Source organism: Aythya marila (assembly GCF_965140915.1).
Source record: "Aythya marila genome assembly, chromosome: 18".
Lineage (NCBI taxonomy): Eukaryota > Metazoa > Chordata > Aves > Anseriformes > Anatidae > Aythya > Aythya marila.
The window spans coordinates 7329405-7356127 of record NC_139059.1 but is presented as its reverse complement, the minus strand read 5'-3'; the positions used below and the strand labels follow the sequence as shown (position 1 = coordinate 7356127).

The 26723-nt window shown below is 40.6% G+C and overlaps 2 protein-coding genes across 6 annotated transcripts; one reads left to right on the top strand and one right to left on the bottom strand.

Annotated features, from left to right (window-relative positions):
* The first annotated feature begins 91 nt into the window (after positions 1-91).
* On the top strand, positions 92-8154 carry HEXD (hexosaminidase D). 4 transcript variants are annotated; one of them, XM_082775030.1, is made up of 12 exons: positions 92-203; positions 589-698; positions 794-881; positions 982-1146; positions 2554-2737; positions 4098-4169; positions 4621-4816; positions 5767-5849; positions 6651-6729; positions 6805-6906; positions 7408-7497; positions 7971-8154. In XM_082775030.1, the coding sequence occupies exons 1-12, from the start codon at positions 123-125 to the stop codon at positions 8137-8139; spliced, it is 1419 nt and encodes a 472-aa protein (XP_082631156.1). In that variant the 5' UTR covers positions 92-122; the 3' UTR covers positions 8140-8154. The 4 variants fall into 4 exon arrangements, with proteins under 4 accessions (XP_082631156.1, XP_082631158.1, XP_082631159.1 ...); XM_082775032.1 differs by having other exon boundaries at positions 7599-8114; XM_082775033.1 differs by having other exon boundaries at positions 7408-7545; positions 7971-8047.
* A 918-nt stretch (positions 8155-9072) lies between these two features.
* CYBC1 (cytochrome b-245 chaperone 1) lies at positions 9073-26585 on the bottom strand. Of its 2 annotated transcripts, XM_082775157.1 has the most exons (8): positions 26417-26585; positions 21554-22411; positions 18907-19033; positions 17686-17727; positions 16449-16522; positions 15734-15830; positions 14159-14303; positions 9073-13606 (listed from the first exon to the last, which is right to left on the bottom strand). In XM_082775157.1, exons 3-8 carry the CDS (start codon positions 18989-18991, stop codon positions 13477-13479), a joined length of 573 nt encoding a protein of 190 aa, XP_082631283.1. In that variant the 5' UTR covers positions 18992-19033; positions 21554-22411; positions 26417-26585; the 3' UTR covers positions 9073-13476. The 2 variants fall into 2 exon arrangements, with proteins under 2 accessions (XP_082631283.1, XP_082631282.1); XM_082775156.1 differs by lacking the exon at positions 26417-26585 and having other exon boundaries at positions 18907-19037; positions 21554-21981.
* Positions 26586-26723: the final 138 nt, after the last annotated feature.

The window sequence follows — 26723 nt, the reverse complement described above, 5'->3', positions numbered from 1 at the left end:
CCCGCCCCGCCTGCCAGGGTTGAGCAGGCGGCTGCCGAGCGGCTCCCCCCTCACACGCCCAGAGCCGAAGCGATGGAAGCGGAGCCGCGCCGCAGGCAGGAGCAATCGAGAGCGGAGCGGCCATGGCGGCCGGCGGGCTGCGGCAGCGCCTGGTGCACCTGGACCTGAAGGGAGCCCCGCCGCGAGCCGCTTACCTGCGGCAGGTGAGGAGGGGGCGGCCCTAAAGCCCTAAACCCGGCCCTAAAACCCTAAACCCAACCCTAAAGCTCCGGCCCTAAGTCCTAAACCTGACCCCAAAGCCGGCCCTAAAGCCCTAAACTCAGACCCAAATCCTCAAGCCAGCCCTAAGCCCTAGAGCAGCTCTAAATCCTGGCCCTAAACCCAGCCCCAAAGCCAGCCCTAAAGCCGACCCCAAAGCCGGTCCTAAACTTCTAAATTCAGCCCCAAGGCCGGCCCTAAACCCATTTGTAAACCGTGGCGCTGAGTCCTAAAGCCATCCCTAAACCCCATCCCAAAGCCCAAAAGCCCTAAACCCCAACCCTAAAGGCCTAAACCCTGGCCATAAAGCCCTAAACCCCCCTGCCACAGGTGCTGCCGCTGCTCCGCACCCTGGGCGCCACGGGGCTGCTGCTGGAGTATGAGGACACCTTTCCCTACACGGGGCCGCTGGAGCCGCTGCGGGCACCACACGCCTACAGGTAGCACTGGGGGGGCCGGGGGACACTGCGGGACCAGCCCAGCTTGGTTCAGCTCGGCTCGGTCCTCACTGTGCCACCTGCCCCTTGTCCCGCAGCCGCCAGGAGCTCCAGGAGCTGCTGGGCCTCGCCAAGGAGCAGGGGCTGGAGGTGGTGCCACTGGTGCAGAGCTTCGGGCACATGGAGGTGAGCGGGGGCTTCAGGATTCCAGGATGGGGCATGGCTGAGGGTTGTGGGGACCCCCAGAGCCAGTTGAAGCTGCCTTCACCTTGGTTTTCTGCCGCAGTTCGTGCTGAAGCACAAGGAGTTTTCCCATCTGCGTGAGGTGAAGATGTTTCCCAACGCTCTCAACCCACACAAGGAGGAGTCGCGGGCGCTGGTCAAAGCCATGATCGATCACATCATGACGCTGCATGGAGACGTGAAGTGGTTCCACATAGGATGCGATGAGGTGGGACTTTTCTGGAGCCAGGCGGTTTTTATCACGGCAGCAAGGGTTGAGACTTCTGTGTTTCAGTGGTGCCCTGGCCACGTGCAGGTGGAGTTCTGGGGACAGGAAGCACCAGCACGAGCCAGTGTAGAAAAGCTTTCAATGCTAAGCCATCCTGGGAGCTTAGGATGTCATTCCTATTGACCTGGCTGTAATTCCCAAAGGAGAATTACGTGGGTAAATAATGATAGGACAAGGGAGAATGGTCTTAAACAAGGATAGATTTAAACTAGACATCAAGAGGAAATTCTTCATTGTAGGGGTGGTGAGGCAGTGGAACAGGTTGCCTAGAGAAGCTATGGATGGCCCATCCCTGGAGGTGTTTGAGGCAAGGCTGGATGGGTCCTTGGTCAACCTGATCTGGTGGCTGGCATCCCTACTTATGGCAGGGGGTTGAAACTAGGTGATCTTTAAGGTCCCTTCCAACCCAAGCCATTCTATGATTTGTTCTACGAACTCAGAATTTGGTTTTACATCAAATGAGAATTCAAACTAAGGTATCAATTGGAAGTATTCATTAAGAGCCATGAGTTGTGACATAGGATGTTGGCTCATTTTTCTGGCCAAGCTATTCGAAGTAAGCCCTTCTGGGGTGGGAAGTGGTTTTTGTTCTCTAGGCAGTTTGCCTCCTTGAAAGAGAACCCTGAGGTTTTTCTCCTTTCTCAGAGTTTCTTAAAGCTATCCCTATGGCATGCAGATCCCTGAAATTCATTGTGATCAACCTTAACTGTACTGATGCTGGCTTAGCATTTTGAATCCTGCTGTTTGGGAACTAACGGCAAGGTTAGATAGGGACATGGAAGTTTTCATAAAGCAAAATTGTACTTGCACAGAATAAACAGGTTTTAGATGAAACCTGCTGTAAAATAACAGAACTTAAATGTATATCCATCGTAATGGACCCAAATCCACTACATACATAGGAATAAGTATGCTGAGACCACTCTTGGACATGCTCCCAAATCAATTCTAGATTCATGTACAAATAATCTCCAGGACAGGAACCTCACTTTACTTATTTCAGGACCTTAGAGGTTGCTAGGTTTCTTGAACCAAGACTGGAGAGAGCTACTCCCAAGACAATCCATCCAAAACCAAATACAGCATGCCTTAATTCATATAGGAATTAAATAGGCATTTGAATTCATATATGAAGCTTCCCTTACGTGATATATTTAGTCCAGACCAGGGTCTCCTGCAGACTGAATGTGTACAGCGTCTCCAACACTGAGATGTGCTTTGAAATATGTCCACTCAGCATGTTACAGCAGTGTGAGAGTTTTTGAGTATTGTGTGATTCAATGATACTTTGTGAAGCTTGCCCCACTTCCTGTGCAAGAAGTCAGGATTATTTGTTTGATGTTTCAGGTCTACTACCTTGGTGAAGGAGAAGAGTCAAAGCAGTGGCTGCAACAACAAGAGAACACACCAGAAAAGCTATGCTTATCCCATATAAAAGCAGTTGCAAGTTGTATGGCCTTGTCTTACCCCACTGTGACTCCCATCGTGTGGGATGACATGCTCAGAGGGATAAGTGAGGAAACATTGGCAGGTGTGTGACCAGTGATGGGGTGAGTCATTTTGTAGCATTCAAAAAAGTCCACACAGTCAGTTGAAACAGACTTGCTGGTAGTTGAAAAATAATTAAAAAAAAAAAAACTGAGAATAGCTGAGGTATGGCCCAATAAACTAAGGAGAAGAGTCCTTGGCAATCACACAAACATGATCAAATCTCATTACGTATGCACGTTAGTTTTCTATATGGTAATACACAGGTAACTAACAAAAACAGTCATCATGCAGAGGCTGCCATAAATTCTGTTTTCTTTATCCACTCAAAAAAAGCTGGTCTCATCCTAAATGTCTATGCTTTTTACCACTTTCTAATGTTAGTTGTTGCTCTGTGCAGCAACTGCTGCCCATAGACCCGGTTCAGAAGGAGAGGCCATGACCCTGTGAGTGTCTTTGACAGTACATTAATGAGGAACTTAATGAGGAACTCCAATACTGAATTGTGGAATAGCTCCACAGCCTCAATGTCAGGAACCTCCTTTGTTGAAAAATAGGCAAATGCTGCTAAAAGTTGAGTAGTTCTAATGTAGATGGAGTTCCAGCATTTTCCACCTTACATGTGTGCTCTGAACAGATTTAGACAGTACCATGAAGAGCCATACAGCTACTCGAGCACTGATTGACCTACTCATGGCTTTCATGGTGGGAAATAGTCACAGAAAAAATCCATATACACCCCTGCAGTTTCCACAAGAGAAGCACAGCATCTAGCTACGTGTGCTCTACTGCCACAGGCAATAGCAGTCTAAAACTAAAATGATACACGGTTAAAATACTGAATTTTTGTACAATTTTACTGTAGCTTCTGCAGGAGTCAGAGTTTCTCATTTTTTAAAACTAATCAGGCAGTTGATTATAAAAGGAAGCTAAACGTTTATCTTCATTTGGACTTTCAGGGCACCCGGAAAAGCTAAGTTCTCTGCAAACACAGCTTAAACAATCCCTAACTTAAAGGGTGAATACTCCCTTTGAATTTAGCCAAAATCTTGCACGTACAGTTTGCAGCTCTACCAGTTCAGCCCAGCAGGTATACTACTAGATTCAAGAGCCTGGGAACAAGACGGACTTGGGACGAATGGCATCGCCAATGAATTGTCACTGATGGTCCACATTAGTGGTTTCAAGATGTTGTAGGACTTGAGGACCCTGACACGTGAACTTGCATGTTCAAAGTCCTGGCCAGGCTGAAAATACACATGAACACCTGAACTGTACATGAAGAATTTCAGTGACAAGCCATTGTTTGTTTTAGTCATGCATTACCGCACCAATAATATGTATTTGGTTAATACCTTTAACAGGCCATTGTCTATTATTTAGAATAACCCTGTTCCTTTCAGAGTCTGGAGTCCCACAGCTCGTGCAGCCTATGATCTGGGACTATGCAGCAGACCTGGATGTGGAGAGCAAAGGTTTGTACTTCTCTGCTGAGCTGCTTAGAAGAAGAGTTTCAAAAAGACTGATCAGTGCTAATCCTTGAAGGGAAGAAAATGCATGCTGGTGGAGAAGGTGGTCATCTTGTGTAGATACAGTCCAGAGATGTTTTCAAAAGAAAAAAAAACAGCTTTGCAGCCATTATTATGCGAGAATTCTAGTGAACTACTTTAAGGCAGCAGACATTCCCCACTGAAAGAATAGGAGCTAATTTTTTGGACAAGTATACAAGACTTGCCCACCTCTTGTCAATGTTATAATGCATTTAATAGTTGTGTATTACCAGCAAAAATGACTCAGTAGACCTCATGGCTCCTTATCCAACAGAACAGTTCAGAGCCCAGAATTCCTGTTAACTGGAGCATTACAGTCAGGGCTGAAGTGGAGAAAAACCATATCTGATAAGTGTTCTTTTGTGTCTTATTTCAGTGCTTCTTGTAGAGAAGTATCGTAGATGTGGTTTCTCCAAGGTGTGGTTTGCCAGTGCTTTTAAAGGAGCTACAGGGGTGAATCAGTCTCTAACACTCGTTGGACACCACTTACAAAACCATCTTCAGTGGCTGAAAGTGGCAAGCAGTACCCCCACCGATGTGCTTCAAGGTATCGCGCTGACCGGCTGGCAAAGGTAAGTAGTATCTTTTCTAATGGTTTCAAGGATCATGTGGAAGCAAACTTCCATCCAAAAACTCTTTAAGAGGCACAAGGAAGTTGGGCATTTACAGAGGAGCTTTGCAACACTGCAATCCTTCTTGCTGGTTATACTCAGTCGGGTAAAAGCAGCAAAATGTGGATTTCAGAATTCCAGCCAACTGCTACAAGCTTTAGAAGCAGAAACAGCCTGTTGCCATACACCAACAGTAGCAGATTGGATCTGAAGGCTTGAATGTACTTTGTGCCACCTTGGACTGCTTATAAACAGCACTGTGACTCCTCCGCCCACAAATTATATTCTTCACATAACATCCAAATTCTTAACATTTGGAGTAACAATCAAAAAGGATGTGTTATATTGTAAAACAAAGAAATGGTTTTATCTGAGGCATGGAAGATCTCTCAAGTGATTGTACTCTAACTGCACAGGACAAAAGAATTTAAATTCAGCTCAACCTACAGAAGTTCTCACAGCCCTGTTGAACTCTTGAATATCCAGCAGTATTCCTTAATAATTCTTTCCAATACCTAATTACTACCAAAAGAAGTCATAGTTAACAACTCAGTGTGAAGCTGAATGTCTAATGTGGATTCAAAAATAGAAGGAAGTTTGGAGAGGAATTTGGCCTGGGGGGGGTAAAAGGTTTTTATGTGCTAGTCAAGAGGTTTAAGGGAATACCAGAGAATTGAATTCCAATGTCTAATTCTAATTTGGCTTAAGCATCACGTGTTCAGTATCTGTTCTAATTAGTAAAACAGGAATATGTAGCATTTCAGAGACGGAAGATACTTTCTCTAAGACAGAAACTGATTTTCTAAAGCTCTTTGATTTTTGGTGATTGGAATATTAACAATTCCCACTGCTTAAGTTTGTTCTAGTAATAGACTGGAATGTCTAATTAGTAAATGTGGTTTTTTTTTTAGGTATGATCACTTCTCTGTTTTGTGTGAGCTTTTCCCTGTGGCAATTCCATCATTGGCTGTATGTCTGCAGGCACTAGAGAACGGTACAATGACAACTTTATTCTCTCTGAGCTAAAGCTTAACACAAGAGTGAAATAACCTTGCCCTCAGGTTGGCACAGGCTTATCACATTTTGAGGTGGTTTGACTGTATGATCATGTTCCAAATTGCAAACAATAGATCATGCATCTCACAGGCCTGCAGTAGGGGTGTAAGAAATTCTCAACATGTATGTAAAAATAGCCATAGTATATTAATTATTGGTTGCATTTTAACCTGCAAATCATCACAGAATTCTTCGTTCATACTGGAAAAATTAAGAAATGGAATTGTTTATTTGAAAACTAACATGAAACACTGCTGGAACATAAGTGAGACTAATAATTTTTACATGTAAACAACATCTAAGTGTAAACTAATCCATTTTCTTAAAACTAATCTAAGAAGTGTGGTAAAAAAAAAAAAACAAAAAAAAACCTGTAGTCTCTGGCTTCTTCACAGGCAGTTACCAACAGAATATTTATCTTTCCATGTTTCTTTTTCAAAACAGAAAACCGCAACATACGTTTAACTAAGGTACTAAAAATCTTAAGTAACCTGAATGGAAAAATCATAGCTTGAAAGTGCTTCATGTAGCACAAGAAGCCCCATGAAAGACAACCTACTCACCACAACCCTCAAGATTTTTCCTTGTTCTGTTTCCATTTTATCTTTTAAAAATTCTTCATCCAAGGTGTTGGCCAATGCTGAATACTCCAGGGAAAAAAAAAAAAAAAGACACACTCTTTTAAAAACATTTTGGTTGCTTAGGCTCCTTTTGTTTACTTCTACTGTCTTCTGCCCAGGTGGCTATTCTGAAACGGTTAAAGAGAATGTGGAAAAGCTCCTGGGAATGCCCAATCTGGAAATTGATACTTTCATGAGGTAAAATTCCATCTGCTGGGTTCAGATGCTTCTCATTGCATGGTAAGTTCAGAAACTAATGTTCTTTTTGGACAGCACAAGTCTGGGGACCTTTCCTGGGAGCACTATTCTTTCCCTGGTGACACAAGTTAGTTTCTACCTCAAGTCATCTGTGGATGAACTTCTTGAAAGGAACAGGTAAAAAAGTTTACTTTGATTCTGTCTGCAGGAGCGTGGGGGCTATTTCATCTACAAATTGGCTGTATATTCAAGGAAATCCAGTAAAGTGACTATTCAATTCACTTAAACATCAAGCTCCACCTTTCAGGCACTGCATCCCTATATATTGACACCTCAGCAAAACATATTTTAAATATTTCTGCTGCATTCCTAAACATTCTGTGCTTTTTTTTTTTTTAAACAATCAAATTCTTTATTGAATTAGCACTTACTGCTCTTTAAACTAAAAATGAACACTTTTAATCGTATGGTTACAGAAAAAGAACTTGAAACTTACATTTCAGCAGGTGATCAGTTATTGTCATCTGCCACTAACAGTCTTTTACAAGCTAGTTCCAAAGACAGAATTAAATTTACTTATTCCTTAGGCATTATCCCCAGTTGTGAGATAAAGCTAAAGCTCTGTCACCTCCTTCTCAGCCTGCATTGCTGCTTGTTTCAAAAACTGTTCATTTTCAGATATGTCACAGGCTGGTTCAGTCCCTACCACAGAAAAAGGAAGATTATTCATCCTATAATAATGCATCATTTTCAGCCAGATGCAACAAGGTAACACCACCTATTTCACATTCTAGGGGAAAAAGTCTAATATTTCAGGTGAGCAAGTTCGTTCCACTTTGAGTTCTTGCCTTTTTCTGTGTTTACTCCAGAAGCATCGATGGAAATCAATCAATATGATGTGCTCATAATGCAGTTTTAAAAAGAAGAGCACATTTGTCTTAATCTGCCTTCTGTTGAACAAGATCATTGAATACAAGTACAAAATTAGTCTTCAGAGCACTCTCCCTTGTATGTGTCATTACCTAAGGAAATTACCAAGATTAATGGTACTTAAATGCAAGCAGCATCAACCTTTTGCCATTTGCACAGAATCAAGTCCCTTGAGCTCTTCTAGCAAATGCTGCTTCTGCAAAGTCATCCTAAGAACTGTATCCCCTTTAAAAGTCCCAGTAAGCTGGGCCTCCCTTGAGGCAGAACTTTCTTGCACGTGATTATTTTTTTTCCTTCTGATTTTTGGTTAGTCTTCTGTCAAAGTGGAATGCCGTGGTGCAAGACCTCCAAGCAGCCATGGAACAAGTTTTCCACAACAGTACTGTAGAGGAGTGGATGGAGGAGAACGTCCACCCCAGCCTACAAAAGCTGCAACAAGTGGTGGATGATTTAGACAAAGCAATAAAAGCACAAACCTAGGTGTGTTCCAATTAGTCTGTTTTATTCCTTGTGAAATGACATGGGGATATCTGCAACTAATCAGAGAGCTAGTTTGTCATCTGAAGAGTTGAGGCAACAACTGATTAAACAGAAGTGCACTGAGAGCAAAAAGGAATTTTTCAGCTTAATGAATGAAAATACAGACTTGAAGTCTGACACTGCTGAGCCTTAAATCACCTGCCCTGTCAGATTTGGTTTCCTCGCAGACCAGAAAGGAGTGGGTCAGAATTAATCCATATTTACAAGGCAGAAGGGAGGAAAAAAAAAAAAAAAAAAAACACTTTCCCAAATTCAGTGTATCTGCTGCACTGCAGCATTGTCCGAATTGAACCATGAGCAAAGTCTGCTGAATGAGGGGAAAAGGGCTCTTGACATTATTTTAATTTTGAATTTTCAATAAGCTATAGTAAGATACATATGGGCTACACATATAGCAAGATATATGCAGACTTAACTGGAACATTAAGATAATTACAAGGGAAAGTAATTTGAAAGTCAGGTAGTTAAGTACGCTACTTAACCATGCATACTCAAGTTTGCTTCCTTGAGAGTCTTACTTTGGAAGCACAAGTATGGACATTTTCTTGGAATTGTAAAATGAGCATAGCTCTAGATGCATACAGTACAAGAACTATAGCATAGCATAACATATCTTTATCTTATCAATAAGGCTCTAGGAATTCAGCCCATCTGATTTTTAGATGGAGATACACAACTGCCCTGTAAACCTTAACTCAAAAGTTGCATACCTTTAACTCAGTAAGATCTTATTTTACTCTAATGAATCATTTGGTACACAAAATGTGTTGAAACCTGCCTTTGTTTTCCATACGGTATGTTGGTTTGGTTTAAAGAGGAAAAATGCACATTTACGCACCAGTGGAGAGTTGGTTGCATTAGCTTATGTGACAATGTGTAAGTGAAAGCAGGGTCGGGAATAAGTTACATATTGGTGCTTCATCCACTCTGCTCTCCTCCCCAGCCAGTAGGCCTGTGCCAAGTGGTAATTTAGACAGCCATCAATATTAATACATTTCAATTACAGTCAAAGAAAAATACTAATGACATAAAACAAGTTAAAGTTGATTTTATCAATGGACTTTTATTTTTAATAGAAAAAGACAAACATACAAGGACTTGCTGAAATTCTACTTGCATATTAAAGTAAAAAAAGCTATTTCTAAGTATTTTCCAGAAGTATTTCTGCCTCAGCAACCTACTACAGCGTCAGAACTATCACTTCTTTAGTATGTAAGCCAGCTTGGGTTTTATTATTTGTGTAACTTCATGAATATAGCACAAGAGTCACATTTCTAGTATATGGCATAGTTTGATGTTCTTTGAAACCAAAGAAGTGATCCTAGTTACTGGCACATCTCATTTTGGGAAATACAGGAATATTAGACCATAGTTTAGATAATGCAACTTTCTACCTTTGTACAACACGAAGTCTAGCTTCTGTTCAGTGTGACTATTAAGACCAGGATCTCTCCCAACTGTATACACACAATTAACTTCAAAATGTGCTACTCAAGTTTAAGCTGAAGCATCTGCCAAATGGTTCTTCTGATAGTTATATTGAAAAGCGTTATTTATAGAAAGTGTTTGGTTTATGGGGCAGTAGGGTAGATTTTAACATGTTATGCAGACTCCAAAGTGTACTTAAGTCATATATGAGCTACAGCTGCCTGATCTCAGGTTACTAGGCATCCTGAGGTACAGAAAGCTTGAATACGTCTCTTATAATACTGTTCTAGGCGTACACTAGCCAAAACTAGTCTTTTACTCACTCCTTTTAGTACCGCAGCTTTAGATCAGGCACACATAAGGCTACATTTACTGAGCCTTTTTATATGCTAGACCCAAGAGAAACTGAGAAAACAAAAGGTTTCAACAAAACACTGACAGTGACAAGAAAAGATGAGAGGACAATTAAAAAGAGTGAGGCAGCTGAGGCACTCTGGAGGATAGCAAGGCCAGAACAGAACCTGTCCTGAGTTAGCACCTGCTGTTCTGAGCAGTTCAAGCTATTTCACGAGTCCACAAACATTGCCACGACCAGATCCGTGTGAACTGCAACTTGCAGGTTATTTTTCCATGCACAGTTACTGCAAAACATGGAAATCTGGTTATCTGGCTACGTCTCCCAACTACAAAGGACAAACCGTTTAACCAAGACAGTTCAAAACCTGAATCAAGAAACACACAGTCAAGAAACACAGACTGATACACATTCACCTATAGAATCCAAGGACCAAGTTGCATTTACTTGCACTGTAGGTTGGTTTCATGATATACTAAGCTCCCAGTTGTACATATCAGGTCCGTAGTGTCCAACATATGGCCTGCAGGCAGAACCCACAGCATTTAAGGAATTCTGTCACCCTTTGTTGTTAGCAGTCTACAGAATTCAGGTTCTCATTTGAAACTGTTTTAGATCATTCCTGCCTGTGGCAGGGGGGTTGAAACCAGATGATCTTTAAGGTCCCTTCCAACCCAAGCCATTTTATGATTCCATTCTGTCATTCTAGATTTTATGGGAACAGAGCTGCCATGTGCAAAACAAACAGTACAGGGAGGATCACACCAGCTGTTCTAAATGAAAGACGGGGCTTCAAAATTCCAGTCCTCTCTTGCCTGCCTAGTATAAATAGGAAATCAGAGGGTGAGAGGACCACTGCAGAACATCTTAAAGGAGCTGAGCATTGGACAGCAGCTATAAATGCAACTTATTCCACAGAACGTATTACAAGCTACCTAATACCTTACAGCAGGTCTTGCCGCTTTCTGGAAATTGAGTTTTCCTTACATTTTGGTTTAGTCTTTATATAATATTACATGATACCTAAGTACATAATGCTAATATCCAGAATGCACAGCAAGCTAGATGAACAGAAGAACTCAGCAGAAGCAGGGCACATGATACAGTATAGCATTAGATCAACAGAAATGCCTTTATAAAAACAGTTTTTATCTGGAAAGCCAAAACATGTTGTGTATTTTCCCTGTGACATTACCTCTCATGGAAATATAAAAAAAAAAAAAAACAACTGTGAAATCAAGATCAAATGCAGGCAGTTTTGTCCATTTCATCCGCTTAATGGTCAAATCTGTAGGTTCAGAATATTAAGTGCAATGCACAGGCACACTGTGTACTCCTGCTGGATATCCTTGCTACAAAACAGGTATCTGTAGGTAGAGCTCTCTTACATTATATCATTCATACGCAGTTCTTACAGTATTTACTCCTGGAAGTCCTTACAACACTTGATGCTGCTCATTTTACAGAGTGCTGAAAAAAGTTTTCCAAATGCCAAATCTCATTCTCCTCTCCAGATTAAGTATTACTGAGGGTACATATTAGAGTGGATTTAAATTAAGATCTCTCTAAAGTGTTATTTTCTGTTTTTTATTTTATAACAGGTTTGAGGATTTGTAGTTTTACAGCTGTGCTTTAGAATAAAGGTCAAATATGGTTAATTAGCTGCAACCTATTTTCCCACATTAGTACATGGCAGCCTCATAAACCTAGCAATGTGGAAATTAAAAGCCAAAGAATTAGCCAACCAGTTTGGAGGACTTCACAAGCACATCCATTTGCAGAGGTCTGCTTTGATACCAACATGACTACAAGTTTCTCATATTTTATACTGATAGACCTGCTTCTGTGCCACAGTTGAGCTGCATCAAAAGCAGCTCTCTCCCTGTTACACTTTTGATAAACCTTTCAAAGCAACAACAGTAAGATTACGTCTGTCTCACAGCTGACATAAATGGCTGGAAGCAAAAGCAAAATCATGATACAGCCTGTCTTTGGTCAGATAAGCATGTGCACAGTTTCTTACAGCTGGAACATGCTACGTGATCTAGCTTCTGCTGAAATCATTTCATAGCTTTTACTTTAAGAGGTAGAGTGCTTTGAAACAGAAAAGCAGGTTAAGCCCTGAAGAAACTGTTGATAAAAGACATTTAACTGCTAGCTAAACATGAAGGCAGACCACTCAGTTACCTGGTAGCCCATTCAGATCTCCTTGAGGAATCTGTACTACAAGCATTTTTTTAAGGCAGGTCTTAAAACCATACAACTCCTAACACAAGCTGATCAACTTTAATACAAGCAATTTTAGCATGCGGAAGGAAACTGCAATTCATTACAACTTTTGTCTTACTGTACTGACATGTTGATATAGGCACAAGGAATTTTTAGTTCCAGCAAAACATGTTGACTAATAGAGGTAGCTTTAACTTGGAAAAAGTACCTTGGAAAGTCTGTATTTATGTATTTGTGAAACGACAGGTCAGAACAGAGGACAGTACCAAGTAAGACATGGGCATAAGCGAAACATTAGATATACCCCAGATATCTTAAAAAAAAAAAAAAAAAAAAAACATTTCAAGTGAGGAAATATAAAAAAAAAAAATCTAGGCTGCAATGTATGACAGTCCTTTCCCTACCTAAAAGTAACATGTGCTTGTCTCCTTTCTAAATACACAGTTAAAATAGTAGAAGTTTAAGTCTAGAATAAGGCTACTCTATCTTTGTGTAGTCTATGCCCAGAAGTTAAACAGAACAGGATTAAGTCAGAGCATGTCAAAAACTGGATGATCAACCTGATCATTCTGTGGTTATTATTTATGGCTCCTTGGCAAGTCAAAGAGAAGACAGTGCAATCAATTGATCAACCTGATGTTTAGAATTCCAGACAGTCACTCAAACTTTGATTCCCACTAGTATCTAATGGCAAGTCAGTAGTAGAGAATATAAAAGTGCCACTACCCTGCATCACCTTATTGTATATATTAAACTGCTTAAAAACAATTTAGCAATATATTCCATCATACGCAATACTTCAAGGAAAACCTCAAAGCACTGTGTTATGAATTACAAGTTCAACTATTCTGTATTTCACATACTGTACCTGCAGCAGATGTTTGCAATAAGTGGAAGTTTTCATCTGTATCTCCACTTCATTAATGGAAAAGTAATAAACAATTTCAAACCAATACATTAATAAATAACCATTCCTAAATGTGTTCGATGAGCTGACAAAATTCAGAAGACAGCAACCTCCACATTCAGGAACTAAGTCAAAGGAAGAAATAAAACAATTTGCTTTGGACTCTACAATGGCATTATTGGGAGTGTGGATCTTGAAGCAGTTTAGCACTGTAAGAGGTGCCCTAAGACAGATTCCTCCCATTGAAAATGCACATGTATATAAATGCCCTGGTCAAGACTGAGGAATTTCTTTCTGAAGAACCAGCATATTTTCCAGATGTTTGAAAAATCTCTGCTTTCTTCAGCTCATGACAGTATTAATATTCATCCTGTGGTTCATCAGCGTCACTAGCCTCTGTTTCGCTGCTCTCATAGAGATCTTGTTGGCTTGCCACTCTGTCCAATTCCAGAAAGCTAGTAATGAGCTTGGCAACTGCTTCCACATCACTGTGGAAAGGAAGAAACAGTGTAAGAGTTAATGGAATTGTAGTGCTGATTAAACAAAAACAGGCACACTAATTCTTGAGAATCGCTGGTTGAAGGACCAGTTGATACATGGCATAGAGCATGACTGACAGCATCCCACATGTGAAGGCATGCAAAGCCAAGCAATTACTACCACATCAGAATACAATCCTTTTTCCACAGGCCCTGCTGCAAGATTCCTTGCAAGGTGCTGCTTTTATTATCAATCCTTTGGCAACTGATGATTACGCTCTTTGCAAAACAATCAAATTAATTAATCTGCCATTGCACAGTTGAGCTGTGAAGCAGGCATGCAGTACTAAGGCATCTAAAACACCTAAATACAGTAAGTCTCCTGATCAGGATGGTATTAAAAATTAAAAGGATTAAAGAAGTTGAACTGAACAACACAAGGTAACATCAACATGCATAATAATAGAACCAAGATAACTGTCTCAATAGTTGGCAGTTACTGGTCCATGTGATTGGTATTTCCTATCTTATACTTCATAATTAAAAAAATCCACACTTCACCTTCTACAGCCCAGAACAGCGCTCTGAGTCAGTGGGTGTGAAAATCCAGTGATAAACCGTAGCACAACCATGTAACCCTTCCCAAAATACCGCACAGTCTCTTCTTCCACATCCACATCTCTGATCTCATGCAGTAGAGCCACCACTGTAAACAGATGTGAAAAATAAAGTCTATTACTATCATTCCTGAAAACTCTCAGCACTACTACTCCTGACTTGTGGGACTGGAACTCTGTTCTTGAGCACTATTGCTCTGATCCCGTACAACTAGCACTTTTACAATACCAAGCAATTGCTGAGCAATTCAGGCAAAACAAATTGTGAACGAAATGCAGACAGGACAAACTGCAGACAGGAACTGCATGAAGTTCAAAGGGAATCTTGTGAATCTTGTACCTGGGCAAGAATAATCCCAAGCATCAGTACAAGCTGGGGGCCAACCAGCTGCAAAGCACCTCTGAAGAGAAGGACAAACAAACCAGGTTTGTTTAATCTGGAGCAGAGGAGGCTCAGGGCAGACCTTATTGTTCTCTGCAACTGAAAGGAAGGTGTGGGGAGTTAGGGATTGGCCTCTTCTCACAGATAACTAGCGATAGGACTAGAGGGAATGGTCTCAAGTGGCACCAGGGGAGGTTCAGGTTGGAAATGAGGAGACATTTCTTCTCAGAAAGAGCAGTCTGGCATTGGGACGGGTTGCCCAGGGAGGTGGAGTCACCATTCCTGGGGGTATTCAAAGAAAGGTTGGATGTGGTGCTTGGGGACATGGTTTAGTAGGTGATGGTGGTATAGAGATGGTTGGACCAGATGATCCTGGAGGTCTTTTCCAGCCTTAATGATTTTATGTTCCCCAGAGAGGTGAAATCTCCAGTCTCAGATACATTCAAACCCCAGCTGGACACAGTCCTGAGCAACCTGCTCTTGTTGGCCCTGCTTTGACAAATTACCTGCTCTGGATTTGGTTGCTTACCGCTTTGAAATGGGTTGCATACCACAGGTTAGGAACCCAAGTGTACTTGCTGTATCAACCCATACATGTATGAATAAAATATACAGAAGCATAAAATGGAATGGCCACTAATTTTTTTTATTTTTTTTTTTTAAGTGTGCTTTCCCTAGATGTCTAATTGCTCTCCCATCCTCAGTTACCAGTTCTGCAATATCCAACATGCCTTCTTGCACATCATATCTAAAGATTTGCCTGCTACTAAACCTGAGTTAGAACAGAAATTTCAACCCTGGGATCCAAGTTTTCTGCCTTTCCACCAGTCCCATTAGCAAAGTAGGATAGGAAAATATGAGCATTTCCAAAGGAATGGCTCAGACTATTACAGAAAGCCACACATAAGCTTAGTTATCCTGAATTAAAATGACTAACACAATGCTTTCAGTACCCCAACCTGAAAAACACTTCGGTCCTGAGAGGCAGTTTATGACTTCTGCAGCTTGGAAGCAAAATAGATATGGAAACAAGTGTGGCTAACTGGAGTACAAAACTGCAGAGAATGTTATCAAATGGGTAAGCACGCATTTGTTGTTAATCAATCACAGTTGCTACCAGAGATACTGCTTTCTCACCTTGTTCATTGCCTCCTTTTGATAAAGTCAGTATTTTTCTGTAGAGGTTGAATGTTTTTAGGCAGACTGTTCCCTTGTTCTTATCAAATATAGCTTCCTGTAAAATTGTAAAACACAAAATAGTAATAAGAATACCATCAATAGCTAGGCTTCAAAGTATAATACATATAGCAGTTACATGTGAAAATAATCAGAAAAATATATAGCTATTTTTAATAGAGACAGTCTTCTACTATTGGGCCATTAAAACCGAAGTCTTGCTCTTGGCTTTTAACAGGCTTCACCATATCTCCTACACAATTTCTAAAGCCAAGTTAGAGCTGGTTTCACTGCCCGTCCTGCTACATTCTTCATGTAATAAAAACTATGCCTGAAATAAAACCTGAACACTTGGTGCTCCTGTAATTCTCACTTTTCACATATGCATTTGGCTTATTTTGCTCATTTACATGGAGAAAGCCACAAAGCATCTTAGGGCAGGTCTTCCCTTTAAAAAAGGCTTATGTTTAGCATCATTGTCATGCTTATGTAGTTCAAGAATTAAGTGCCCTAATTAATTCTAGTCCCAGTATAGCAATTTCAAAGTGTTTCCTCTAAATTAAAAGCATAAATTGTTTTAACTTCATGATACTAAAGTGCATCAGGCTACCAAAGTCAACGCCTGACTGTTTCTGAACTAGCACAACAGCCTCATTTCCTCAGTTTAGCATCTTACCTCCCACTGCTCCAGATTCTGTGCTGCCACAAAGAAACACCCAGCCATGTAGAAGAGCTTCCATGCCAAGCTGTCTGAACAACAAAAGATGTACAAGTTTAGGATTTTTCCTTCTTTGGTATTCAACATTTTAAGATCTACATGTGCCTTTAAAAGGCAACAAGGAAAAAAGTGGTTTCTCTGGTGCAACATTTTTGCCTAAGTATGATATAAGCTATTTTACAGCACTTTTCCAAACTAATAAAAGTGGAATTATTTTTTTCCAAAGACTCCATCTACACTGGGCTCCAAACCATGCAGAATTTTAAGTATATGTATTATTTCCAAGGCTGTAGCATCATTACACATCTTTCTTCCCTAAAAGCAAAAGGCATCTTAAAAGGCATCCACAAAACTCTCAACCTGCCATCAACTCCCAAACATTAGTGCTGCAGAGGACAAGGGTGAGGGACAACAGAAAGCAATTCACTGAAGCAAACATGTTTCTTCATAAAAGGAAAGTCAGCCCTCTTGACAAACATTTATTTTATATTATTAAATGTTTACATATAGCAGCCTAAACAACATGCTTATTCAGACTTTCACTGGCAGGAGAGCAGAACTGTGCTCAGAATTATTTCAGAGTACTTTGTAGCAATGTCTAAGATGTCTGATATAGTTGGAGTCAGAAGCAGCATTCACTGGACTTAAGCTCTTCCAATAAAAAAAATATGGACTATATCAGTAGAATATTCCTATACACTGTTTAGCTTTAAAATTTGAGACTCAACAGGATGCAGCAAGAGAATCACAGGACAGCCTACGGAATTCCACATATGGAAGGATTTGTCATTCGATGTATTCTGCTCTATTGGCAGTGGGGGATGCAGCAGTAACTGTTCTTTAAAGGTTTTCTTTAAAGTTTTTTTGTTTGTTTGTTTAAGTAATCTCTGCTAGTGATGCTCTAACAGTTTCCAGAGAAACAGAGCACTTCCAAAGGCAACGCAATCATTTCACTATGGTGGCAAACAATCATGATGTGACTTCCAGGAGAGCTGTGAGGACCAACTAATCACATTTTTAAAACACTCTGAAAGCAAAATATGCCAGAGTACTAAATATCAGACACAGGCAACAATTATTGGATTTTAATATCGACACCACGAAGTATGACAGGTACCTATACTGCCTTTATGAGGCCAGACAGAGCCGCATGGAGTCAAAGACAGATCAACAGAAAAAAATGGTAGGCCATTACCTGCACTGTAATAAGCAGCAGCCAACCCTATGGAGGCTATTCCTAGAATAAGAGGAGAGAATTAGGACAAGCAGCTCACACCACCTAAGATTCCCTGAAAACATATGAATACTCAAATTAAAGCAATTACTTATCAGAATACTTTTCAAAAAAAGGGACTTGCAATTGCAACACTGATTACTATACAAAGACAGTCAGTTATTTTTCTCTGAACTCAATATAAAAATCTCCCATTCTCTATATAAAGAAATTAAGAAGCAGAGGGGACTGAGATCAGAAATAAAAGGTAGTAACAGAATCATGGACAGGATTTCAGAGGGACTCTCAGTCTAATTGCACCTACTGCCTCTCGAGCACAGTACAGCATTAAGTGTGCTAGCATTTATGTTCATCATGCTTACACTACAAAGGTTATTTTTCCCCTCTTAAGTGCTGTGGAGCCAACAGAAGAGTTGTGCAATAAAGTTATGTCAGAGGCTACCAACTGCTTTCTTCCATTCAGGAGGAAGCTGTGGCAGAGCGACTGCAACTGCAAAGATCTTGTCTCGATGCAGCTTTGACAAACCAAATCACTGAAAACAATGACAATGTTGTAGTGTTAATGCAGTGGGATCTACCCAAGTGGAAAGTAAGATATACCACATTTCCCCCACAAGCTCTCAGGGTGGTCCTAATAGATACCACCCCTATTTTTTTCTGCATATACAATACTGTTTAAAAACAGATGGCTTTCAGAACATCAGGCACAACTTCCTATTTCACATACACAGTGCCATCAAGAGTTCACTGTTAGCCACATGCAAGATCTATCTCCAGCATTGCTCCAGTGCATCCACTGCAAATTTTTCCGTTTCTGAGAACCTCAAGTTTTCAATGCAAGCATGGGTTCTCTTCAGAAGTTCCAAACATCTACATTGTTCTATGACAACTTTCTTTTCCTGACCTTTCAAGACTCTTAGAATTCAGTCCATGAGCCTCTGAGGTTCTGCAGGTGACAGACTGAAAAATAATCAGTCACAGAGTAAAACTACCACACTGAGGAAGAGATTTCAGACCCACTGAGAAACTGCACTAAAGGAGAATTCAAATAAAAATCATGTTCCACGAAGAAGACACCTGAAAGATACGCATTTCTCGCTACAGGCTCTTCCAGGAATTTATTTCTTCACCCCTTTCCTTAAAGCAAGCTCTGAAATGAACAGAGGAATACTGCAGTCTTACCAACAAAGACAGACCAAGATCTGATGCCAGGTGACCTCTTCAGATGAAGAAAGGAACTTGTGCGGTTTTCAACCAGCATGTACATCTTCAGAAGAAACTCCAAACAGCCCAGTCTGACTCATGAAACCTTGCTGGACAAAACAGAGAAATAGTAAGTTGTTGCTGACTCCAACACTCTCCCTTCTTAGCATTTGTCAGAGCTTCTTATCAAGTCTTAACCTAGACTACAAATATGTACCAGTTTGGGACAGGGCCTTTTTCCTCACAGGAATAACAATATGCACGCTTTAAAAAGCGCAAACACTCAGGTGGAAGAGACTTACATAACAGAAAACTGAACTACTCTCCAAGAAATTTCTTACTTCAGGGATAAAGTTTCTATTCCTTTCTGCCACAACCCACTTGCAGAAGGCAATGTGGAAAAACAAGAACTTGAAATGATGTGAGTGCTTCATGAATTAACAATTCTTCAAACTAATAAATCAATAAGTGTTCCTTGACAGCATTTGTACTAACTGCAAAGGCAGCCACGATGTACTAGCAGCTGAAGCGGGACAACGCAGCCTTTTGCACTGCACACGCTGGGTCTCATTCCAAATGACAGAACAGCAGGGGTTACAGCCTCAGCCTAACCAAGTGCCAGTGTCATATAATGCCATATACGGCCCTCCATCCTCCAAGCCAAATCCAGAATAGAAACAGATTTCCACTAATGCTCCACTCTCCCAAGCAACATCATGTCTTCAGCCTAAACACAAAGTAACAGCAGAGATTAAGACAACAGGTACTAGTCAAAACCAGTAAGAGCTGGACAACCCCACGCAGCATTTTCAGCATCTATTTATTATCTACAATATAGAGAATTTGACTTCTGACATGACTGTGAGCTCCAGGGCAAAACCCAATCCTACCTTAATACTATCAGCACAGGCATAAAAACAAATTTGTACCAGATTCAAGGGGCATAAAAACCCAGCTGATCTGATCAGAATTGTCGACAGAGAAAGGACAGGCTGCTTACTGCTTCTCTTCCAGTAAGCAAGTCGAGATTTGTCTTTACAAAGACCACAATCCAGTAAAAGTGAAATAGAAATACATGGTAAGCATTGCATCATAACGTTATCAGGGTATATGTTGGCTTCAATCAAGAATTTATTCCATTATTTTCTCTTTGTTACAACCTTAATACTAATCAAAGTAGAGGGTTCTAAGCACTTCTTCCAAGAGGGATTTCTACAAAGAATATCCTACAAAGCGTATCAACTTCCCCAATTGGTATGTTAGGAACCTTAATATTTGTGAATCATTCTGGGGCTGTAAGACCTTAAACATTAAACAGTTCATTAATTATTGAGGACACTAAGCACCAATTCCTTCTATTGACTTGGTATTTTCATCATTAAACAGCTAACTCAAGTCATTTTGCAGGAGCTTAGCATTAAGAAGGTATTAGCTGCATACATCTGATACGGCTTTCCTGAAGAATACCCATATTCAATGCATCTTCAAAAAACCATGAAAAACAGAGCAGGCCCAAGCACATCCAGGCTGACAGGAAAAAAGTATGCAATTTTTAGTCCTTTATCTTGCCATTCTTAAATGCTACATGACACTCCCACAGTTCTGCACAGACAAGCTAGTGTTGATACAAAGCTGCAAGCGATTTGGTTTTCCATTTAATAAAACTGACTTGGTAATGTCTTTTCATTTAAATAAAAAGCACACAGGACTGATTTCAATCTCTTCACAGCACATCTGAGAGAATCTGAAACTTATGTATGTGCTCCATCTCCTCCGGATGTTACGCATGAAATTTTGATTTTCAAATGGCTTTTGTGGGGTGCTCTCTATGCATCTGAATAGATTTCTGCATGTACAAAGTAGTTTCCTGCCTACAACCTAAAAAGTATCTGATAAGGCATCAAATACACAGAGATACCTGCAAAAAAATGGCTATATTTAATGAAATACACACTCAGGTGAAAACAGAGTGTATTTGCATAGAAGTTTAATCCATAAATGCAAGCTTCTATTATGCCTTTCTTCCCCTCCCATATTCATTCAGGGAAGTCTAACCATGCAAATGCCAGTGTCAGCTTAGTGTCATCCAAACCAGGGGCATAATCTCAGACACAGGTGTGTGCAAGACAGGTGCCTCAGGGAATACAAAGCACAAAGGCACTTCCTAGAAGTCATGGGCATGCTTTTAAGAACCACGGCAAGTTTGCCGCAACAATTTTAAGATCGCAACAGGACACAAGCAGCTCTAAAGCAATTTATCGAGTTTGACATTAAACTGATCCCCAGCACCATGTGAAACACAGACACATTTCCTCCAGACCCCAAAAGCCGCTGAAAGCCCCAGGATCCACGGTACACTTGAAATAGATCAATAAACGATAAAGGACTGATGAACACCATCACGAAGTCCGAGCGATGCCTCAGCATCCCGCCCCACCCCACAGAGATGCCCCCGCCATGCCACCCTCCGCCTGACGGGGGCTGCACCCCAGCCCGCCCCACACCGGACCAGCGCCCCTTGAGCCCGGACCAGACCCTACCGGCGCCTCTCCAGCCCCTACCGGACTGTCCCGGTGCCCCTTCAGCCCGGTTGCCCCACAAAAGGCGCCGCTCCCCACTGCCCTACCTGCCCCCGTTGCCGTCGCAGTACAGCAGCGCCTCGGGGAGGATGCTTGGTGCCTTCGCTTCCTGCAGTCCCCGACCACAAAGAGCCGCTACCGGGCCACAACGGTGCCTCGTCCGTCTTAAGAAGGGTCGGATGTGCCGGCGGCCATTTTTAGTGAGGGCAAAGCGGTGGCTGAAGAAACCCGCCCGCCCCGCTCAGGGGTGGCTTGGTTCTCGCTAGAGGAGGAAGGGCAGCGCCCAAGATGGCGGCGCCGTGCCCGTGTTCAAGATGGCTACTAAGAGGGAGTGTTGTGTTGCTGAAGAGCTGGCGTTATTTGCGTTTTATGGCTTAACCCTCGTAAAAAAAAAAAAGCAGGAAAGCTTGTGTGTTAGTAGAGGAGGGGCCCTACGTTCTATAGAGCAAGGTAAAACGTGTGGAAGGGCTTTAATAAACACATTTGATGACAATTTGCTAGGCCTGTTCTGGGTGAGGTGGGCATGGTCCTTTGTTCATAACCTGACAGTCACCTGCTGCTGTGAGGTTGGGTCAAGGTGCTGCGGCTAGGAGGGAACAGGGGTGCAATGAGGGGCATATTCCATTGAGGGAGCCCCACCAGAGTGCCCTTGGGTTTGGTAGCACCAGTGCATACAGCCTCCCTTAGGCTGATGTATGTCAGGGCTCTCTGTGGCAGCCATGTGTACTTGGGGCATGGACTGTCACAGAGCACTTGCACTGGGTAGTAGCCACTACTTGCACTTCCTGAGTGTTGTACAGACAGGAGGCTGCTGCACGGTGAGGTTAGAAAGGGATTTCTCAGTATCACAAAATTGTCTCAAGGTAGCTGTCTATAGAAGACCCAGTAGCTGGGACTTGGAATGTCTAGTGCAGCAGGAATTGCAAAGCAAAAAAAAAAAAAAAAAAAAAAAAAGTGCTTACAGGTTTAATATTAATGCCATGACTATTCATTAATTACATGTCACCTGTAGGGGCTTGGGTTTGAAAAATCTGTTGCTTGGGGAGGAGAGTTTCCAATTCAGTTGAAATCCTGAGTGACTTTCCTGTCGTGGACTGTAAGCTATATTTGAAAATTCCTTTGTGTTTCAAATGTAGTTAAACATCATTCAGGTATGAAAGTTGTTCATGTTTAATCTATTAGAGCATCAGCTCATTTAAGATTTGGGATAAAATGGGTAAAATGTGGGCACCTGTAGCTTAGTACAACTCCTTAAATTTCCTTTATGTAAATCAATGGATCATTTCATCTCCTGAAGATACTTGGTTCTCTCTCAGTTGCACAGGAATGTGATCCTTCCTTAATGACACTTAATTTTTGATATTTTCCTAATAGAAATCCAGATACTCCAGAGGGGTTGCTTAAGGCCATATGCTTGAAGTTTGTTCAGCTGTTCCAGAACATCATTGCTGGTGAACAGTAACTGAGTTTTTGGTTCCACAGTGAATGGTTTTAGATTTATGTTAGACAGTCCAAAGTCCATTAGTTTTAGATTAGACAGTCCAGAGTTAACTGTTTGAAGATTAGGGGGAGGGAGGACTCAGACTCCATGTTATGGAGTTAATATACTGCAAGTAATAGAAAATACAAACTGATCTGCAGTTTCTGTGTTGTGTAACAGAACAACTATGTGAATGGGGAAGGGCTACAAGGAACTGAAAGCTTGAATTGGCATGCTTGGGAGTCATGAGGTACCAGCTGCTGGCTTTGGATGAATAATACAAAGTAATAAGTATCTTGTGTTTTCAACCCAAACAAGCAACTGAGTTTCTATGGCTTATGATAAAAATAATCTAAGCAGCGGTCAGCTTTTAAATGTAGGTAGTTTCTTTGGAAACCAAATGTTAAGCCACTCCATGTGATAAAGTACAAAGACTTCTTGTCTCTAGAGTAGAGTGAAGAAATTCATTTGTCCCCTCCAGTCAATATATATCACACAACATACCAATAAGGATCTGTTTTATTCTTCTATTGCTATCTGCTAAAATATTAGCATTTCTATACTTCTCCAGTTCTGCTAAAGCCACAATAGGATAAACTGGAAAGACTTAATTATGAAGTTAGAGGGAAATTATTTAAAATATGGGAAATACCCCACACGTGATCAAGCATATGTCTAAACTGTAATAGGGCAAAGATCTGGTATTGATTAATAATTCTTATGACATTTCTTGTGCAATAATCTGGGGATTTTATTACAGTACTTTGAAGTAGGTAAGTGGCGATATGCCTACTGATTTAAAAAAATAAATTGAGGAAGAAACACATTTTAAAAGCCTAATCTTGGACTTAGAACGTAATGAAATCCAAAACATGTTGCTGCAGAAACAAAAACTATTTGCCAGAAGAAAAATTCAGAGATACGTAATTGACTAGTTGTAGAGATCTTGCTCAATAAAAACATTTTTAAGCCATTGTATAGTAAATAGACTTGTAAATTCTAAGTCATGATCTAATCACAAGAACATGCAAATATGACAGAACCGGTCTTTATTTTGATTAGTTTGACTCTGACTTTGTGCCTTTATTTCTTTTTCCTAATTCCAGACCCTTTTCCAAAATATTCTCTTGTAGTTCCTTGTACTTTTTTTTTTTTTCTGTTCAAAGTCTTCCCTTAAACTTAGAAATTCAGCAGTGCATTATGTGTGTGATTTTATTAACATGCCAGGATAAAATTCCTAGTGTCTTTTGATTTTAAATGGTTGGAAACAGTCACTAATCTAGTGGTGTGTTTTGCAGCTGGACTGAATTGACTGTCGGTCCCAGATAGAAATGATATCATCCCATTGCCCCACTGAACTCTATGGGAACATTGTGTATAAAGCCTGGAAATTGCTCATTTCATGGAATACATGTTTACCAGCTGTAACTAAGATTTATTGCCTATTCTGACAGCTGTTGAGTGGCATATGCTGTCACTGACTTGAGGAGGCATTTACAGCTTACAGTGCCTCGCAGCACTGATGCATAGCCTTTAAAGCTTTCTGAAATGGGTTGCAATGTACTATTTTCATAGAGAAATACTTAGTTTTCTATTTAATTCTTGGTATAAATGCTTTAGCTACAGGTATAAATGTTAAATGTAGCAACAGAGGCCAAATACAGCAGGAGAGGACACTTAAAGTGTCCTTTCTTAATACTTTTAAGTGCTGCCTACTGTTGACATAGAAAAGCTTTTACATTGAGTTTCTTTGGTAGTAGCCTTGCAGCCTAGCAAGGGTGCTAACTGCTACCGCCCCAGGGGCAGGTGAAAATGGGTTGTCAGGCACAGTGCTGATGGTAACTGATGTGATGTTCTATGGGAAAATGGTATAAATAGCTAATGGAAAGCAGAAGTTGCCCTCGGCAGTAATATAAATGGGACATCTAATTATCTAATAACTGCATGAGTATAATCTTATACTGTGCATTGAAATATTGATTCCTTGCATGCTCCCCGGTTTGTACAAGTTTTTGCTCTTTTTTATTGATTGAATTCTTAAATTGAAACTAATTTAGCCCAGGTGTTCTCAAGGCAGAGGTACACTTGAGATGTTTTCAGATGGTTCAGTATTTCTGCAAATGTTTAGATGTTGATTTGCATTATGAATGTAAAGAAATATGAGGGAAAACTAAAAATACATATATTTTAAATATGATCTGTGCAGAATTATCAATATAAACACCAGTACCACAATGTAAACACCAGTGATAGGACCCACGGGAATGGTGTTAAGCTGAGGCAGGGGAAGTTTAGGCTGGACATCAGGAAGAGGTTCTTCACCAAGAGGGTGGTTGCACAATGGAACAGGCTCCCTAGGGACGTAGTCACTGCACCGAGCCTGTCTGAATTTAAAAAGCGATTGGACTGTGCACTCAGTCACAGGGTCTAAACTTTTGGATAGACCTGTGCGGTGCCAGGAGTTGGACTTGATGATCCTTATGGGTCCCTTCCAACTTGGGATATTCTATGATTCTATGAAATATCCAAAGCTGTCACATCTTTTGAAGAGTTGTTGTATTAAGTTTGGATAACAAAAGTAAGCATAATCGTAAGTGTGAAACAGAAAGATTTTAACTATGACTTTAATTGCAAATCTCAAGATGTTCCTAACTGAGAACACTACTGCTATATTTGACAATGCAACTATGCGTACTGTACCCTTGTGGAATAAGGATAAGATTGGCACAGTTTTTTCATAAGAAGATACTCATCCAGAGGGACAGAAAAAGGTTTTAACAAGATGTTCCCTAAATGCTGCATTCTAGTAACTTTGTAAGAAACCCAAAGTCTTAAGTTATATTGCTCTAGAATGATTGTAGTGCTCTAAAAATTCTTGTACTAACATGGTAATACAAAACATGAAAGCATATTGAATGAAGATAGCAGAAGCACAGGGAACTGTCATTATTGTAGCTATTATAATTTTTACCTCAAGCAAGGATTAGTGATATTTTTTCCAGGGTGTATATATAAAGCAATATATATAGTGTTTTTCTTTAAATAGGCAATAAGAAATGGTGCTTCTATGTGCTTTCATTAGTAGTAGTAGTAAGGAATTCCTGATTCCTCAACCTCAGTGATATGTCACCTCAGTCTCTAAATTAAAAAAAAAAAAAAAAAGGCATTATTTTTACATTCTACTCTAGGGTTATCTTTAAGAACACTAATTAGACTGGTGATTTCGCTGTAAAAGATTTTAAGACATTCACTTCTCTGGATGTGATATCTTTTCTAGGCAGTTTGCAGTAAGAAAAAAATAGTGGGAAGTTACATTGTGGGGTTACAAAATTAAGCAGTGATTACTGTCTCTAGTTCTTGTACAACATTGCCATTTGTGCTTAACAATAAATAAATAAGTAAAAACGTGGTTTAAAGCTGTAGACCTTACCTGTACCAGGAAGAAATTTATGTTGCACTCTGCAAAGGAAAGTTGCAGTTCAGAGAGGAAGTTACATGCTTGGTGGAAGTTCCGTGGTTTAATTTCTGAAAGGTTATTTTTTATACTTGAAAAAATTCTCTGCTCAGCCATAGGCGTATGCTTATACATCTGCTTAAATGGAAGGGATGCGTAAAAAGCAGAGTGAGCAAAATAGGGGTTGAATCGTCATTCTTAAATGGTACAACGTGAGATTTAGGAAGGCAACCACTGACGTGGATGTGAAGTGCCTTAACCGGTGCTGCTGGGGTGGCGAGGT